The sequence below is a fragment of the Osmerus eperlanus genome, chromosome 19 (genome assembly GCF_963692335.1).
Source record: "Osmerus eperlanus chromosome 19, fOsmEpe2.1, whole genome shotgun sequence".
In the NCBI taxonomy this organism is placed as follows: Eukaryota; Metazoa; Chordata; class Actinopteri; order Osmeriformes; family Osmeridae; genus Osmerus; species Osmerus eperlanus.
In genome coordinates, this window is record NC_085036.1 from 13,346,073 (window position 1) to 13,365,237 (window position 19,165).

The window sequence follows — 19,165 nt, forward strand, 5'->3', positions numbered from 1 at the left end:
GATATCAGAATTATGTTAGAGAGAGTTTGGATGTTTGGCCCGACGCAATACCACTTACATCCTCTAGGGGGTGCCGGTACAGCTGAATCTAGGATCATCAGCATTCAGCTAAGGCAGCACCAGGATGAGAGGTTACACCCAGGTCCACCCGTCACAGATGTTAGTCCCGCCTCCTTCTCAATGTATAGCCAGTCCCGCCTCCTTCTCAATGTATAGCCAATCAGGAATGTTCAAACATAACTCCGTAATATGTTAGTAAATAGACTAATCACTGGTCCACCAATGAGGTACAGTAATACAGAGTATATCTATACAGTACAGAGATGAGGATGATGAAGGTGGGGATTGTTCTATTCCAGGGGTGATGATCTCTCTCTGGAGGTTAGGCAGGAATGGATGTTCTGTAGGAGTGTGTGTGTGTGTGTGTGTGCGTGTGAGGGGATGTGTTGAGTTTGTCCACTCTCGTCCAGATCAGCAGCTTCACCAGTTCATGATGCAGTTCCTGTTCAGGGTCATGAAGTACACCTGACTGCTTCCTCCAGAACGCACAGAGGCAAAGAACACCTGAGAGAGACACACACAAACACAGTGAGTGAGTGAGAGAGAGAGGTACAGATAGACAGACAGAGAAAGGGAGAGAAAGAGAGGGTGCGAACCTTGTCGTTCCTCTCACACAGGAACTTGAGTCTCTGGGCCCTCTTGTGCATGAACACCCCGTCCAGGTGGCCCGTCTCCACAGAGCGGATCTCTATGGCCTTCTCCCCCCAACCCATGATCTGGTTGGAGCAGATGTGAGCTACACACACACACACACACACACGCACACACACACACACACACAGAGGGAGAAAACAACCAAGACTGAGAGAGTGTTTGCTGTGCTTTAATATATGTGTGTAGTAAGTGTGTACGACAGGGAGTCAGGTGGCTGAGCGGTTAGGGAATCAAGCTAGTAATCAGAAGGTTGCCGGTTCGATTCCTGGCCGTGCTAAATGACGTTGTGTCCTTGGGCAAGGCACTTTACCCTACTTGCCTCGGGGGGAATGTCCCTGTACTTACTGTAAGTCGCTCTGGATAAGAGCGTCTGCTAAATGACTAAATGTAAATGTACTAAGTGTGCGTGTGTGTGTCAGCCTCACCCACGGAGGTGGGCATCTCTCCCCACTGCAGCACCACGTCCTTGATGATGCGTCCGTACGTGTTGACGTACACACCCTCGTCCTCGTAGCAGAGCAACATCTCCATCCCATCCGAGCTGGGCAGGAACACGATGGCATGAGGCATCACCTGGCTCTGGATCTGGAGGGAGAGAGAGAGAGAGAGAGAGACAGAGAGAGATAGACAGAGATAGACAGAGACAGAGAGAGACAGAGAGAGACAGAGAGAGACAGAGAGAGACAGAGATAGACAGAGATAGACAGAGATAGACAGAGATAGACAGAGATAGACAGATAGCGAGAGGGGGAGAGAGACAGAGGAAAAAAATAAATCTGTTATTCGATTATTATAATATATATTCGATTGATTATCCATCCTTTGTAATTTGGGATTATTATAGTGGTCTGTGATGGATGAGCGAGAGACGTCTCTTGAGTTGGCCTCCTGTCTCTCTCTACGGTATCTCTACTGTCGAATGTCTCCTGTTATTGCTCTAACCTCTCCTCTATCTCCAGGTAATAAGTGAACTGTTTGACAGAGGTATCACACGGGGACAGGTGGACCCTGGCTGGGAGGGACCCTGGCTGGGAGGGACCCTGGCTGGGAGGGACCCTGGCTGGGAGGGACCCTGGCTGGGAGGGACCCTGGCTGGGAGGGACCCTGGCTGGGAGGGACCCTGGCTGGGAGGGAACCTCCTGCAGCACATACATGCACGGGGATGTAGATGTCGTAGTTGTTCCCAGAGTCCACATCGATGGCGTGGAACCCAGCGCACGAGCCGTAGATGACCTTTAACCTCTGGCCCTCCTCCACGGTCAGGTCAACCAGCTGGGGTCTGTGAGGGAGGTCTCCGAAAGACTGGAGGGGGATGACAGAGAGAGAACCAGATAAGGGACAACATAAGGCTGTCGGAGGGCTGTTATGCTTGACCAGCTCAGGGAAACCCAACCCCTGCTGGGAGGAAGAAAAGAGCAGGGCGGGGTGGGGGGGGAGACCCACCGGGGAGAGAGACCCACCTTGAAAGCCATGAATTTGTGATAGGGTTTGGGCGCCCAGGCGTAGACCTCCACAGCGTTCTTCATGGCAATCACCAGGAACTTGATCCTCTCGTATTTCACTAGACACACAGCAGGGAGACAGCTGAGCTGGTCTGGAGTGAAGCACTTCACATCCATAACAACACAGAATCAAGTTCCAGTCATGGTGCCTGCTGGGCGGTGATGCTAAGCCTGGTTCACTGGTCCCTAACATCTAACCCTGGTCACCGCCTAACTCCTAGTGTCTGGTCACCCTGGTGTCTGGGGGGGTCAGATGGCTGAGCGGTTAGGGAGTCGGGCTATTAATCAGAAGGTTGCCGGTTCGATTCGAGTCGGGGAGAATGTCCCTGTACTTACTTGTACTTGTAAGTCGCTCTGGATAAGAGCGTCTGCTAAATGACTAAATGTGATGTGTCTGGTCCTCACCAACTTTGTAGTGCACGCAGCCCTCCATCTCCCCCACGGTGGTCCAGCCCTGCTTCTTCTCAACCTCTGGGTCATTGTGCAGGATCTTGTTCCTCAGCCAGGCCAGGTAGTACACACGCACCTTGTTCTTCTTACCTGGGGAGGGAGGGACAGAGAGAGTGAGAGAAGGAGAGAGAGAGGGATAAAGAGAGAGAAGGACAGAGAGAGAGAGATAGGTAGTGATAAGACCACTAACCTGATATGGTGATGAGCAGGTTGAGTCCTTCTAGAACGTCCATCTGCTGGAACCTGCGCGAGTTGATGAGGGGGTAGACCTTCCCCTGACCGCTACGATCCAGCAGCTTCAGTCCGTTCTCTGTTCCCACCAGCAGGTTTACACCTGCGCACACACACACACACAACTCTCATAACCCTTTTCCACCAACAGGTAAAGGGGTCTGTTCTGGTTTGAACGCCCAATTTTCAACCAGTTCAGAACCCGACTTTCTTCTTTGAGGGTTTCAGGTTGGCTCTAGGTACTGACATGTTGGCACCTGCACAGCCCGCTGTGACACTGCTTGTAAAAGCGTCTATATGAATCAAGTTTGACTGGATTTGAAGGCGTGGCGGCCGAGCGTGTGCTCACCCCAGAGAGCGGCACACAGGATCTCTGAGTTGAACCTCTTCTTGTACTTGCGGATCTCGGGGGTGTCACTGTGGGGGCGTGTGTTGGTGGGGTTCACATTCACCATGGAACCCTTCCTCACCTCCATCTTCAGCTGCTCAAACCTGGAGCCCAGACCTGGGGGGGGGAGAGGGGAGCAGGGGGGAGGGGGGAGGGGAGCAGAAATACCTTATTTTTTATTGTTGTGAAACCGAAACTAGAGGACATGATTATACAATGATACAGTGATCAAACCACAGCAAATCAGGCCAGAGTGGTATAACAAACCAGGAAGTCAGAAAGTGATGGCGTGTGCTGTGGACACACTGAACACAGAGAGCTGGAAGTGAGAGGAAGTGAGAGGACCTCAGCTGAACTCACCGCCGACAGAGATGGAGTCTGCAGCGCCCCCTGCTGGCTGGTACATGCCCAGGTCCACGAAGGTGGTGAAGGAAGACTTGCCTGAGGCCTTGACAGACCCCTGGACTGGTACTGCAGGGAGGAGAGGGGAGAGGAGGGGAGGGAGGGGAGGGGAGGGGAGAGAGAGGAGAGGAGAAGAGAGAGGGGAGAGAGAGGAGAGGAGAAGAGAGAGGGGAGGGGAGAAGAGAGAGGGAGGGAGAAGAGAGAGGGGAGGGGAGAAAAGAAGAGAGAGCGTTCAAATATGGAGGACTGAGACAGACAGCTGGATAGACGTTGTCTCCATGGATACGGTGCCACTCACATCGTAGACAGAGTCTTTCCCGGGGGACGAGTGGGAGGCGGAGTCTGTGGGGGAGTGGGAGGGCTGCACCACGTCGGGCAGGTTGGTGTAGCCGTTGTGGCTTCTCTTCTCTGGTGTCTGAGGGAGCAGAGAATCCACCAATCACAACACTCAACCTCACAACATGACCTCACCTCACGTGTCCCACGTGACCACTAACATGACCTCACCTAAACACACACATACAGGTAAGCTCTCTCTGTGGAGCTTGTCTAACCCCCTCCCCTCCCCTCCTCTGCCTCCCCCAGGAGGTGACTCACCCTCTGCACCAGCATGGTCTGGTCCCCGTAACCTCCCGCCTGCTCCCCCTCCCCACCCTCCCCCTCCTCCTCCTCGTGCACCACCATGGTGTTGACTGAGTCTGAGTCTGCATCCGCGGGCTGCGGAGGAGAGGAGGAGGAAAGAGAAGGAGGAGGAGGAGAGAGAAGGAGGAGGGGGAGGAGAGAAGGAGGAGGGGGAGGAGAGAAGGAGAGCAACAAGGAAGTTAAACTTGACCACAAAAACACCAGGATCCACATGTAGCATGAGGAACAAAGACAACATCTCTCTCTCTCCTCTCTCTCTCTCTCTCTGCTGACCGGTCGGTGGGGCTCTCCTCCTCCTCCACCCCCTCCCCGCTCTCGCTCTCCTCGCTGCTCTCGCTGCTGTCTGACGAGGAGGAGTAGTCGTTGGCCTTCACCGGAGGTCTAGGAGGCTCCTCAGGACGCTCCTTGGAGTACATGCCGTGGTCCTGAGGAGGAGGAGCAGGGTTAGAGAGGAGGAGGAGAGGGAGGGTTAGAGAGGAGGAGGAGAGGGTTAGAGAGGAGGAGGAGAGGGAGGGTTAGAGAGGAGGAGGAGAGGGAGGGTTAGAGAGGAGGAGGAGAGGGAGGGTTAGAGAGGAGGAGGAGAGGGAGGGTTAGAGAGGAGGAGGAGAGGGAGGGTTAGAGAGGAGGAGGAGAGGGAGGGTTAGAGAGGAGGAGGAGAGGAGGGTTAGAGGGGAGGAGGAGAGGGAGGGTTAGAGAGGAGGAGGAGAGGGAGGGTTAGAGAGGAGGAGGAGAGGGAGGGTTAGAGGGGAGGAGGAGAGGGAGGGTTAGAGGGGAGGAGGAGAGGGAGGGTTAGAGGCAGAGGAACAGGAGGGTAAGAGAGGAGGTGGTTACAGATAGAAACGAGGAGGGGAAGGAGGTTTAGACAAGAAGAGGAGCCAAGATGAGGGTTGCTCGGTGACAGGAGATAAGCAGGCAGATGCAGGAATACAAATGGTGAACTTTACTTTTCACTTTAATACAAACACAGACACACACACGTGCGTATACTGACCTCTCCTATGGCTCTCTTGTAACTCTGTAGCATGAGGGAGTGGTCAGACAGGAAGAGGAGGAGTCAGCAGGGGGGGGGGGGGGGACAACAGGAAGCAGGAAACAGCCACAGACAGAAAGACAAGAGAGACAGGAACAGAGAGTTAGTGCAGGTGTGTTTCCCAGAAGAGGCAGTGCAGATAGTAACCCAAGCGGAAAGGAGTTCACTTAAATCTAGTCTACATCTACTAAAAGGGGGCTTACATTTTCACTACGTTTATCTTTTACAAACGTATATTTAACTTCTACACAATCGCAGATGTACTTCAAGTGTACGGGTTGGTACCTTCAAACACTTACATACTTTAATATATGTAAGTGTGCATGTACTTCTGCTGTCTACTTTAAGCACAATCGGCTTTTCCGCTTGGGAGGCATCCTGTCTGAGAGAGTAGCTGGTGTGAGAAGGGAGGGTGGGGGGTAGAGAGAGAAGAGAGAGAGAAGAGAGAGAAGAGAGAGAGAGAGAGAGAGAGAGAGAGAGAGAGAGAGAGAGAGAGAGAGAGAGAGAGAGAGAGAGAGAGAGAGAGAGAGAGAGAGAGAGAGAGAGAGAGAGAGAGAGAGAGAGAGAGAGAGAGATGAGAGAGAGAGAGAGAGAGAGAGAGAGAGAGATGAGAGAGAGAGAGAGAGAGAGAGAGAGAGAGGGAGGGAGGGAGGGAGGGAGGGGGGGGGTGGACCCATGCAGATGTGTTAATAGGAAGCTTTAGTCGAGGTCAGCACAGTGCTGGGTCAGGGTCAGGGGTCACTCACGGCAGGGCGGCTGGGCCGTGACGACGTCCGGGACTCTCCGGGCTTGTGCCGGCCGGCGGGGGACAGGATGGGGGAGTCCATCTTGGAGGAGCCTGAAAGAACGACTCACATGGTGAAGCTGGAAAACTGCTGTCAGGGTAGGGGAGTCATCCCTCAGGATGCTGCAAACGATCACGACTGACTCACTGAGTCAGAGAGGAACTGACTCACTGAGTAAGAGAGATCGAGTCACTGAGTCAGAGAGGGACTGACTCACTGAGTAAGAGAGATCGACTCACTGAGTATGCGGTGTCTCTCCAGAGAGCCGGTCTGCGGCAGGTTGGACACGATGCTCATGTCTCCTCTCTCCCAGCGCTCGTTGCGGCTGAGGTCTGGGTTGCTGCAGGGGAGAGAGAACAGACCTGACACACTGCTCTGCTCTCTCTACTGCTCACCTCTGTGTCATGTCTGCATGGTTATCTGTCTGTCTGGGTTACCTGGGTGACTGTGTTACCTGGGTGACTAGGTTACCTGGGTGACTAGGTTACCTGGGTGACTAGGTTACCTGGGTGACTAGGTTACCTGGGTTACCTGGGTGACTGTGTTACCTGGGTGACTGTGTTACCTGGGTGACTGTGTTACCTGGCTCTGACTGGGTGTCTGATGCCGGAGGACAGGTTGGTGTTGAGGGCGGTGGCGATGGACGCTGTCCTCTGAGGGATCTGAACACAACAGCACTTCCTGTTACATCACATCCTCTGGTGCACCCAGCATTCATCCTCACCCTGGGTAACCCCCCCCAGCACCCCGCCCCCCTCACCTTGGGTGGCTGCTCCTCGGGCAGGCGTATCCAGGGGCCGCGCTCATCCCTCATTGGTCGAGTGAGGGGGGCGGGGCTCTCGGAGGTGGGGTCAGAGTTCTGGCGCACCAGCTCCCTGGAGTGGAGGGGGCGGGGCGTGGGGGTGGGGGCGGGGTCCTGAGTGGGGAAGGCGGACATAGTCTTAGTGGGCTGGTCACACAGAGACTGAGAGCGGGGGACCGGGGCTGCATAGGGCTTTAGAGGAACCAGGTGAGCCATCTGGAACTGGGGAGGGAGGGGGGCAGCAGGAAAAGGAGATGATGGAGTGAAATGAAGATGAAGGGTTGAATAGGAAAGAAAAAGCAGGAAGAGTTAATCAGGGCAGAGATCAGGAAAAGGCTTGGTGTGTTTAATCAGGGTAGCAGGGTAGGTACACCACACACACACACACACACCTTGCCCTGCCCCCCCCTGGGGTTCAACAGGCCGCTGCATGGGCGGGGTCTGAGCTGCCTGGCCGCTCCCTGATTGGCTGGCGTCGGAGCGTGACTGGAGGGCGGGTGTCGGACACGGTGGTGCAGATCTTAGGAGAGCCCTGACGGTTCAGCTTGCTGCGCTCCTCCACCTGCACACAGCCCAGGGTGGAGGGGGAGGGGAGGGTAGTGTGGAGTGTAGTGTGTAGGGTAGTATAGTGTGTAGTATAGTGTGTAGTGTGTAGTGCAGTACCTCACGGGCCCAGGCGGGCTTGTTGCTAGGCTCCATGTTCTTGCTGTAATGGTACATCTGAGGTTTCTTGTCCTGCTGCTGCTGCAGAGAGACCAGGTAGGCGTGTTCCTGCTGCAGCTGCCTCTGGAGGCGCTCGGACTGCCCTCTGCTCCTCCAGCTGCTTACGCTTGTACTCCTGCACACACACACACGCGCGCGCAGGGTCAGAAAGATCAGTGTAGAGCAGAGGGATGCTAGCACACACACACACACACACCCTCACTAGCACACGGCAACATGCAGGTTCAGACACATGGTGCTTTGGTCTGATGGTTCACACACTCCTCTGGGGCAGCCCACAGAACCAGCCTGTCACCAGCTAGTCTGATGGCCCTGGTGGGGGGGAGGAGGGGAAGGGGTACACACTCTGCACAAAAGGGGGAGAGGGGAGGGGAGATATGCAGGATGAAGTAGAGGAGGATTACCATGAGCAGAGCTTGCTCCTGTAACAGCTGCTGCTGCAGGATTTCTAACTGTCGTTGCTCCTCCTCTAACTTATGCCTTATGAACTCCTGAGGCAGAGGCAGGGACGGAGGCAGAGACGGAGACAGGGACAGAGGCAGAGACGGAGGCAGGGACAGAGGCAGGGAGAACACAGGCGGAACAGGAGGAAAATGAGGAGAAGGTTAGAAAACATTCAGATCCTGCCACACTGGTGAGAAGCAGCATCGTAGTCGTGTCGTAACCACTACTCACCACCAGGGGGTGTCGTAACCACTACTCACCACCAGGGGGTGTCGTAACCACTACTCACCACCAGGGGGTGTCGTAACCACTACTCACCACCAGGGGGTGTCATAACCACTACTCACCACCAGGGGGTGTCGTAACCACTACTCACCACCAGGGGGTGTCATAACCACTACTCACCACCAGGGGGTGGAAAACCACCAGAATCAAAGCTGAGTCATGTTTGACTATGGTTATTATTGTTAGTATGGTCAAATAAAATGTTGGTGATAGTATGCAGGTCTAGACAGCGACAGTATTCTCCACTACTGTGATTCAGTCAGCAGAGAGAGGTGGTTAGGGTTGTACAGTTTAAACCCAGGCAGTCTTACTAAGAGCAGAATAGAAACAGGGCAGTGACAGCCAGGGAGAGAGAAAGAGGTAGAGTGAGCCCTAGAGAAAGAGAGACACATTCACCCACAGAAATCTCATCTCTGAATAAATACACTAATTTAGATTCTTGCTGCCATGGCAACCTGCTCACGGACATTCCGCCTGCCGGAGAGAGACACTTGCAGAGTGGGCTGCAGACAAGACATGCCCCCCCAGCCCCGGCCTGATTGGCTGACGGGGTGGGGGCTAGTGCCTCCTGTGATTGGTTACCTGCTCCCTCTCGGCCAGCCTCTGTCGTCCTCCCGCCTCATGTCGTCAAGGCGACGGTGGGGGCCCTTCTCCTGCAGGCGCACCATCTCCCTCTCCTTCCGTTGTTGCTGCGGCGACAGGAAAGCAAGCACGGGTCACTTGACAACCACAGGTTAGTTACGATGCTGTCGTGAAAGAGGGAGCTGTTTCTGCTGAGATGGGAGGAAGGATGGATGGATGAAGGAGGAAAGATTGGGAGGAGGAAGGGATGTGGAGAGGGAGAGAGAGATGAGAAGAGAGGATGGAGAGAGAAAGAGAGGAGGGAGGATGGAGAGAGAGAGGATGGAGGATGGAGAGAGAGAGATGCTGGAGAGAGAGGCTGGAGAGAGAGAGGAGGGAGGATGGAGAGAGAGAGATGCTGGACAGAGAGAGGCTGGAGAGAGAGAGGAGGATGGAGAGAGAGGAGGATGGAGAGCGAGAGGAGGATGAAGAGAGAGGAGGATGGAGAGGGCAGAGAGAGGAGGATGGAGAGAGGGGAGAGAGAGGAGGATGGAGAGAGAGGAGGATGGAGAGAGAGGAGGATGGAGAGAGAGGGGAGAGAGGAGGATGGAGAGAGAGGAGGATGGAGAGAGGGGAGAGAAAGAAGGATGGAGAGAGGGGAGAGAGAGGAGGATGGAGAGGGGAGAGGAGGGAGAGAGAGGAGGATGGAGAGGAGGGAGAGAGAGGAGGATGGAGAGAGGGGAGAGAGAGGAGGATGGAGAGAGGGGAGAGACAGGGGAGAGAGAGAGGAGGATGGAGAGAGAGGGGAGAGACAGGGGAGAGAGAGAGGAGGATGGAGAGAGAGGATGGAGAGGGAGGATGGAGAGGGGAGGAGGAGGATGGAGAGGGAGGATGGAGAGGGGAGGAGGAGGATGGAGAGGGAGGATGGAGAGGGAGGATGGAGAGGGGAGGAGGAGGATGGAGAGGGAGGATGGAGAGGGAGGATGGAGAGGGGAGGAGGAGGATGGAGAGTCATGCAGCCGTTCCCTGATGCTAGAGGCCCTGATGACGAGAGGCTGTTTTAATGAACACTTCTCAGTCACCATCTCTGAAACCCTCTCAGCCAGGCTACATCTGTCTGACAAGATCTCTACATGACCCGTCCCTGTTCTCCAGTACCTGGCGCCCAGCCCTGCTCTGTTCTGGTGCAGCAGAGTGCTGCTGTGCTGCAAAGTGCTGCTGTGCTGCAAAGTGCTGCTGTGCTGCAAAAGTGCAGGCCTGATGTGACACAGCTGCTGATTCAGACTCAGGTGGGACTGAACCAGCTCACAGGTTTGGACACACATAGGGCAAGAGCATGAGTCTGTGTGCATGTCCGTGTGCATGTCCGTGTGTGTCCGTGTGTGTGTCCGTGTGTGTGTGTGTGTGTGTGTGTGTGTGTGTGTGTGTGTGTGTGCTCCCTCACCTCCTCCAGCCGTCGGCGTTGCTCCTTCTGCTCCTCGATGCGTTTCTGCCGGTCGTGCAGCAGCTGCCTCTTGTGCTCCTCGGGGTCGCGGTGCTGCGCTCCCAGCTGGGCCTGCTGCCTCTTCAGGGCCTCCGTACGCTCCTTGTTCTTCTCCTGCTGCAGGCGCAGGAAGTCCCGCCTCAGCGTCGACTCACCCGGCACGTTCAGGATGGAGCTGCTGGGAGGGGGGAGGAGAGGAGAGGGGGGAGGAGGGGGGGAGGATAGGAGAGGGGGGAGGAGGGGGGGAGGATAGGAGAGGGGGGAGGAGAGGGGGAAGGAGAGGGGGAAGGAGAGGAGAGGGGGGAGGAGGATAGGGGGGAGGAGAGGAGAGGGGGGAGGAGGGGGGGAGGAGAGGAGAGGGGGGAGGAGGGGGGGAGGAGAGGAGAGGGGGGAGGAGGGGGGGGAGGATAGGAGAGGGGGGAGGAGAGGAGAGGGGGAAGGAGAGGGGGAAGGAGAGGAGAGGGGGGAGGAGGATAGGGGGGAGGAGAGGGTGGAGGAGAGGAGAGGGGGGAGGAGGGGGGGAGGAGAGGAGAGGGGGAAGGAGAGGGTGGATGAGAGGAGAGGGTGGATGAGAGGAGAGGGGGGATGAGAGGGGGCTGTGTCAGGCAGATGTGTAACAGATGTGACCAAGTAACAGGTGTGACCGTGTAACAGGTGTGTTACCTGGACTCGCGCTCATCTCCATGGTTCTCCTCGTCCTCGTCACTGCCGCTGTACTCGTACTCTGTTTCCTCTGGACAGCAGGGGGGGGGGGGGGGGGGGGCACAGAGAGTGAGCGCAATATAGAAAGCTGTCTTTCTGTTCACACCTCTCCTCACCTTTATCTCCCCTCCTCCCTCCCATCTCTCTCCCCCCTTCCTTTCTCTTCCTCCCTCCCTCCTCATCCCCTCCTTCCCCCCTCCCTCCTCATCCCCTCCTTCCCCCCTCCCTCCTCATCCCCTCCTTCCCCCCCTCCCTCCTCATCCCCTCCCTCCTCATCCCCTCCCTCCTCATCCCCTCCCTCCTCATCCCCTCCTCCACCCCCCCTCACCTTTCTCCCCCCTCTTCTTGCGCGTGCGGTCAATGTGGTCCTTCAGCTGGATGCGGACCTGCCTCTCGGTGGGCTGGTCTCGGATGAACGTGTGCTTCAGAAGCTGCTCTGTGGACGGTCTGCTGGGGTACGTCTTCACCAGGCTGCCCTCGATGAAGTCTATGAACTTCTTAGACCTGGGGGGTGAGGGGGGGGGGGGGGGGGGGTTCATAAGGTGAGAGGCAGGTAAGGCAGGGGGCTTGATGGAAAACAACATGATGGATTATTTTATTTTTGTATCTAAAAATTTGAGAGAAAGAGACAGAGAGAGAGAGAGACAGAGAGAGACAGAGAGAGAGAGACAGAGAGAGAGAGAGAGAGGTGAGAGCAACGCGTGTACAGTCACACTTCCCTAACAGCAGCATGCTAAAGAGGGTTGTTACTGAATATAGCATGTCACAGATCAGATCAAGTGTGAGTCCTTTCCACTTCCTGTCTGGCCTGTGCCACAGGAAGACTGAACATCTGGTCTGGTGGTAAACAGCTGAGCGAAGCGCAAGGTTAACCATAGATATATATAAAGTCTAGATGTCTTACGGCGGAGTCTGCATACTTCTATAAAAAAAAAAAAAAACATAATTATTCATAAGTATGCAGTGGCATAACGACATCTCTGACGTTGATAACAAACCAAACCGTTTAAAAATCGGTTGAAAATTGAGCAAGTTATGGTCATTTAAAAAGTAGCATCACACAATGTTATGGTGAGCGAGTTGACTGTAGCAAGATGGCCGCCATGTGTGGACGTGTGGAGACATCTAGCCTTTATATATATCTATGGGGTTAACACCTAAACTCACAAACCTCTCACATTTAACCCCTATGCTGATGAAGAGGCTGAAATGGGGCGAGTTTAGTTCCGCCTGAAGGAATCGCTCCACTGCAGGCATGAGGGGAGCAGCAGGGCAGGAAATAGCCATCCTAAAATAAAGCTGAGGAACAGCAGGAACAGCAGTCCTGCTGTAGTCTGTACAGCAGAGAGGAGGAGGAGGAGGGGGAGGAGGAGGAGGAGGAGGAGGGAGGAGGAGGGAGGAGGGGGAGGAGGAGGAGGAGGAGGGGGAGGAGGAGGAGGAGGGGGAGGAGGAGGAGGAGGGGGAGGAGGAGGAGGGGGAGGAGGAGGAGGAGGGGGAGGGGGAGGGGAAGGAGGAGGGGGAGGAGGGGGAGGAGGAGGGGGAGGAGGAGGAGGAGGAGGAGGAGGAGGAGGAGGGGGGAGGAGGAGGGGGGAGGAGGAGGGGGAGGAGGAGGGGGAGGAGGAGGAGGGGGAGGAGGAGGGGGAGGAGGAGGAGGGGGAGGTGCTCACCACTTCTTGGACTTGAGTTTAGGAGGAGGGTTCCTGGGGATCAGGAACAGAGCCCTCATGGGGTGCATGTCACACAGAGCTGCAGGACAAACACAATCTCAGCTGGTACATATGGAGGTGTGTGTAGCTGTAGAGGTGTGTGTGTGTGTGTGTGTGTGTGTAGCTGTAGAGGTGTGTGCAGCTGTAGAGGTGTGTACTTACGTGGGGCTCCTTCTGCCATCTCAATAGCGGTGATCCCCAAGGACCAAATATCACTCTGTGGAGACACACAAGTTAATACCCCCACACACACACACACACACACACACACCACAAGCCCTGCAGGACGGAGGGAGGGTTACCCGGTAGTCGTAGGTGGAGTCAGGGTTCTCGTCGCAGGCGATCACCTCGGGGGCCATCCAGTACGGCGTCCCGATGAATGTGTTCCTGCGGCCCACCGTCCGATCCAGCTGAGCGCTCACGCCGAAGTCCACTGAAACCAGACCACAGCGCGTCAGGAGCTACAGTAACTAGGCCAGTAACTGTGGTAACTAGGGCTAGTAACTCTGGTAACTAGGGTTAGTAACTATGGTAGTAACTATGATGGGAACTATGGTAGCTAGAGTTAGTAGCTATTAGGGGTGGGAATCTTGTGGTACCTCACGATTCGATTAAAAATCGATTCACAAAAAAATATCATCTGAATCGCTAGCAGACTCAATCGCGATTCAAATGTGAATTGATTCCCCCCCCCCCACCCCTAGTAACTATGGCAGCGAGACAGTTTTGTTTTCGCTTCAGCGTTAAAAGGGGCCTCAACTGACCCAGCTTGACTTCTGCATTCTCTGTCAGGAGGACGTTCTGGCCCTTGATGTCTCTGTGGATGACCTTGTGTTGGTGGAGGTGGGACAGGCCCTGGGTAGACACACACACACACACACAAGGAGAGGTCAGAGGTCAGTGGAAACAGGGAGGATGTGGTGTTTGGCTGGCTGGGTTACTAACTGGCTGGCTGGGTTACTGACTGACTGGCTGGCTGGGTTACTGACTGGCTGGCTGTGTTACTGACTGGCTGGCTGTGTTACTGACTGGCTGGCTGGCTGGGTTACTGACTGGCTGGCTGTGTTACTGACTGGCTGGCTGTGTTACTGACTGGCTGGCTGTGTTACTGACTGACTGGCTGGCTGGGTTACTGACTGGCTGGCTGTGTTACTGACTGGCTGGCTGTGTTACTGACTGGCTGGCTGGCTGGGTTCCTGACTGACTGGCTGGCTGGGTTACTGACTGGCTGGCTGGCTGGGTTACTGACTGGCTGGCTGGCTGGGTTACTGACTGGCTGGCTGGCTGGGTTACTGACTGACTGGCTGGCTGGGTTACTGACTGACTGGCTGGCTGGGTTACTGACTGACTGGCTGCTCACCCTCAGAATCTCCCTGCAGATGTAGGCGATCCAGTCCTCCTTCAAAGAGTTGCCCTTGGTGTTCTTCACCAGGTCAGTCACCGAGCCTGCCCCACAGAACTCCATCACCAGCTGGAACACACACACACACACTCAGTAGACAGCTAACACACACACACACACACTCCAGACAGCACGCACACACACACTCCAGACAGCACGCACACACACACTCTCTCTCTCGACAGCACACACGTGAGTGTGAGACAGACCCAGAGCTGGTCGTCTGTTCCTGGGGGGCTCTTCTTGACGAAGGCTCCGTAGTACGTAGCGATGTTACGGTGGTGGCTGTACTTCTTCAGCATGTTGATCTCCGCCTTAATCTCCTCCTCCTCCTCCTCCGTCACGTCCATCACCTTGATGGCTGCCAGCTGGCCCGTCTTCACGTGACGGCCCTGATTCAGGAGACGAACACCTGGTCATCTCAACGAGCCAATGACAACCCACCGCACCCACAAACTCACGACAGCTGCTGTCAGCTCATCCAGAGCCCTGAGTACTCAGAACTCTTCCAAATGTCACCTTCTATCTGATTGGTGCATCAGTGTGTTCTCCCTCCCTCCCTCCCTCTCAGCACGGTCCTCTTCATTCTTATCTGAATATCAGTCACCACACGCTCAGCTTAGAGCCCTTTAGTGTGTTTCTACACACCTGAACTGATCTGCTGTAATCTCAAGACTTGGGCTGGTGAAGTTTGTGATCAAGTGGACGATTTCAGACTACCTCAATCTTAGCTTCGACCTAGTCCCATCGCCTCCACACATTCCACACACACAGTCCCATCACCTCCACATACACACCCAAGGCTCATCCTGTCTTACCTTGTACACCTGTCCGTAGGTTCCATTGCCCACCACCTCGACCAGCTCAAAGATCCCAGCTGGATCCTGGAGAACATGACAGAAGATAGCATCACAGCATCTTACCCCAAAAAGACCACTTCACGTAAAACTACAGTCCGTTACTATGGTTACACCACGTTACCAAGGCTACACGGTGCTGAGGAAACCGAGGAGAGAGCGAAGGCTGTAGGCCGTATCTGGTAACATCATCCAGACAGGTGGATGAGTAACAGCCCAGATGAGTCCCACCCGACTGAACACAACACACAAGTGGCTCTGATAATGGCTACTTCAAGCTAAATATTAAATGTCATCGTTTTTTTCCCCTGGAGAGGGTAAAACACCAACCCCTGCTCCACCCACCCCAGCTCCACCAACCCCTGCTCCACCACTGTGATTCACTGTGTGTTGTGTAGGTCTGTGTAGGTCTGTGTCGTGCAGGTCTGTGTGTCGTGCAGGTCTGTGTGTCGTGCAGGTCTGTGTAGGTCTTTGTGTCGTGCAGGTCTGTGTGTCGTGCAGGTCTGTGTGTCGTGCAGGTCTGTGTGTCGTGCAGGTCTGTGTGTCGTGTAGGTCTGTGTGTCGTGCAGGTCTGTGTGTCGTGCAGGTCTGTGTGTCGTGCAGGTCTGTGTGTCGTGTAGGTCTGTGTGTCGTGCAGGTCTGTGTGTCGTGCAGGTCTGTGTAGGTCTGTGTCGTGCAGGTCTGTGTGTTGTGTAGGTCTGTGTATCGTGCAGGTCTGTGTGTCGTGTAGGTCTGTGTGTCGTGCAGGTCTGTGTGTCGTGCAGGTCTGTGTGTCGTGCAGGTCTGTGTGTCGTGTAGGTCTGTGTGTCGTGCAGGTCTGTGTGTCGTGCAGGTCTGTGTGTCGTGCAGGTCTGTGTGTCGTGCAGGTCTGTGTATTGTGTAGGTCTGTGTCGTGCAGGTGTGTTCTGTGTAGGTCTGTGTTCTGTGTAGGTCTGTGCAGGTCTGTGCAGGTCTGTGCAGGTCTGTGTTCTGTGTGTTGTGGGAGAGAACAAGGGTTTCATCTAGCTCCAATATCAGATCTTCTCCTGACTTTTCAAGTGCAGAGAGGAGGAACACGGGAGGGGGGAGGGATGAGCTCATAAGCAGCTCCAGATGAAGGGGTTTTAAACACCGGTGAACCCACCCCACCCACCCGAAATAACGGGGGTTAGACAAATCGACCGCTAACTTCACCTGTGCCCAGCGGTGATTAAAACCACCAATCACAGGAGAGATGGAGCACCAGGACTAAGAGATGGGAAGAGGAGGAGGAGGATCAGGAAAACTGCGATCTAGAGGAGGTTAACGTAATTATCTGGAAGAGAGGGGGTGGGTGGGTGCAGAGACAGCGGTGTCGCCCACGTTCAACGTTGAGAGTGGGAAGAGATAACGGAGAGAGGGGGAGGAATGGTAGCAGGAACAGACTGTCAACAATAACAGGAGCGTACACTAAAGCACAGGGGGAGTGAAGAAAGCTCTACAGACGTCGATGTGGGCCTTTTTAAAGCTCCACGGCTGAAATAAGCCTTGCTAGGCCATTATAAAGGACGTAGGCTACAATTTCAGAGTGTGTTAGGGTTAGTTCTGTGAGTCTCTCACTCACTCTCTTTGTGAGTCTTTCTGTGTGTGTGTGTGTGTCAGTACCAGGCAGTGGGTGTTATATAGGACACCTATCAAAGAATGAACTCTGGTGATTCATCCTTCTCTGTGCCTGCTGCTTGTCTCTCAGAAGGCAGTATTAAGCAGGCTGCCTGAGGAGGTCTAGGCTGGCACCATTACGGAACCGCTGAAGAGGCTAGCGAGAAAAACAAGCAGCGCACAATCCTGTTTCCAAACCTGCCCTCCCCCCAGAAGTGCTTTTCACCAAACAAAAGGTGGCAAAAGGGCAAGTGAAAGGGTTAGGTAATTCAACACAACTTTGTAACAGACACCTGAGATATCTATAGGTTCCCGCAGTGAATACCTGGAATGGAAACAAATATAGTGGGAGCTCAGCGGTAGCTTGCAACATGTCGTCTTTCGCTGGCCTGTTGGTGGGCCTGGCTGGCTCACAGCTCTCTGTTCTGTTCAAATAACTGTGTGGCTGTAACAGTGCAGCGAGTATAGCTGTAATAGTGCGGCGAGTAGGCTATAGCAATAACCAATTCTAGCAACAACTGCAGAATAATACTGCGAGATTATCTTAAGAAAGCTCTGACATTCTCTGGTCATTAGCCTGACCCACAAACACCAGTTGGCAAATCTGACGATGTTAAATATTCCCACCCTGTCAATGCAACACATAACTTGTTGCTTGCTGCAATAGGTAGCTGTGAAACAAGAGGACACGAGTGGACACATGATTAGATACCAGTTCAGTTGCTACCTAATCATGTTTTTTTTTTATACCAGTAATGATCAAGTGGACTTACCCTCAACGCTGCGAGGTCTATGTCGTCCAGGCTTCGTGTTGGTGCGTTTTCAGACATCGCTGGCAAAAAGTTGTAGCTGGCGAGTAAGCAAGTTAGCCAATTATCGGCAAAAGGTATGGCAAAAAAACTGTTGGATCTCTTGCTCACCGTAACTGTAGCTCTAAACCATTCAAGAACAGGTTATTCAACCATTCCCTAGCATTTAATCGCCCGCTTTGCGACACTAACCAAAACTACAAGCAACACGCCCTGGGTCGACAGCACAGGTTACCTGTCCGACAGTCACTTGCTACGCCTACGGGGAGGTGGGCATCTGATGTAGCTACGACAACAAGTCAATGGCAACCTGCCTACAGATAATTTACTATTGAATTAGATAAACATACAAGTGGAAGACTTTAGTAGAGATCGACAACGTTAACCGGTAAGATTAGCACGACCTGCCACCACTCCCATCATCACGCATAAACATTTATTCTGACTGTTCTGCACTGAATGCACAAGAGCTCATTTCGGCAACACCGCATACCGAGGTCTTCAAACAATCAGATATACGACAATAACTAAAAAACGAGAATCAAGACAAGTTGTAATCCGAGAGTGGTCATAAATTAGTTATCTTGCTACTTACTGGTGGCATAATAATGCTATAGCTAGTCTAGCTCAGTGCCACCTGAATGTTTGTCGCAGAAGCACAGTTGGTGTTGAGGCTGCCATTAGCGGTACTAGCCAGCCTGCTATCTACCCACGCACAAGTCAACACAACCGCAGACTCCCCAAACCAGCACTCATCTGTAGATAGATACATATTCCATAACATGTCAACAGCTAGAAACAAAATATTTTTTAAACATATCATCGCTCGTCAAAACGGAATGCAGCCACTACTGTAAAACTGGCTTAGCTAGTTTGGCAATAATGACACCAAACTGCGCGGAATGTCGCCGCTTAAAAATTAACTTTAAATCCATTAGTAGCTGGCGAAAAATGTCTCCAGTTGCTAATTCGCACGTATGACAGTCGACTCTGATGTTGTCGACTCTGATGTTGCAGACTCATCTTGAAAATCACAACAAACAATCTCCTCCGCCAGGCTCTTGGCCCCTTAACACCTAATGAACGACAACATGAAGAAATGCGACAGAAAGAGTTGTTCGTACTTACGAGGTATTACTCAGATAAGTAATTAGCTAGGTCGATGGCTAGCTTTCCCCGCTAATGCAAACTACACATACGGGTGCACTGACTAGCTAGCTAACTAGCCAACTTATTTTCCCGACATGTTTCCTCAAGGCTTGTCCAGTTTTGTGTGTCTGTGCCGTAGTACTGTGACGTTCATGATCTGAACACTGTTCTCGACTTTTTTTTTTTTTTTTTTTGGAAGTGTTAGCTACAGTACGGTACTTCATCAGGGACAAATTACCTGAAAGTCTCGAGAGTTCGTGTAACAACAGGTCCAGATGAGGTTCGCTCCAATCAACTGGACATTGTTTAGAGATCAAGTTAGTATAGTTCTGAGTCAAAGTTATATTTTTTTCATCACAATAGACTAAATGAGAATAAACAAAACAGAGGTATAAGTCGACATCTCATCGTAAACTTCAGGTTACATGTTTAGGAAACCACTCGACACAGCTGAGAAGGTTAGCTCTGAGGTACGTGGTCA

At 53.6% G+C, this 19,165-nt stretch overlaps 1 protein-coding gene across 1 annotated transcript; it reads right to left on the reverse strand.

Annotated features, from left to right (window-relative positions):
* Positions 1 to 198: 198 nt before the first annotated feature.
* On the reverse strand, positions 199 to 18,864 carry mink1 (misshapen-like kinase 1). The gene is given in 36 exon segments (XM_062486033.1): positions 199 to 564; positions 657 to 796; positions 1,140 to 1,299; positions 1,867 to 2,016; positions 2,175 to 2,275; positions 2,622 to 2,756; positions 2,857 to 3,000; positions 3,247 to 3,402; positions 3,646 to 3,745; positions 3,974 to 4,102; positions 4,285 to 4,404; positions 4,599 to 4,754; positions 5,321 to 5,344; positions 6,106 to 6,197; positions 6,384 to 6,484; positions 6,727 to 6,806; positions 6,905 to 7,168; positions 7,337 to 7,441; positions 7,443 to 7,508; positions 7,610 to 7,750; positions 7,752 to 7,784; positions 8,074 to 8,160; positions 8,981 to 9,003; positions 9,006 to 9,087; positions 10,404 to 10,617; positions 11,106 to 11,175; positions 11,473 to 11,648; positions 12,812 to 12,890; positions 13,013 to 13,067; positions 13,153 to 13,283; positions 13,615 to 13,705; positions 14,211 to 14,321; positions 14,462 to 14,644; positions 15,071 to 15,136; positions 17,500 to 17,575; positions 18,664 to 18,864. Coding segments are annotated over 35 exon segments (3,906 nt in total). The 5' UTR covers positions 17,557 to 17,575; positions 18,664 to 18,864; the 3' UTR covers positions 199 to 480.
* Positions 18,865 to 19,165: the final 301 nt, after the last annotated feature.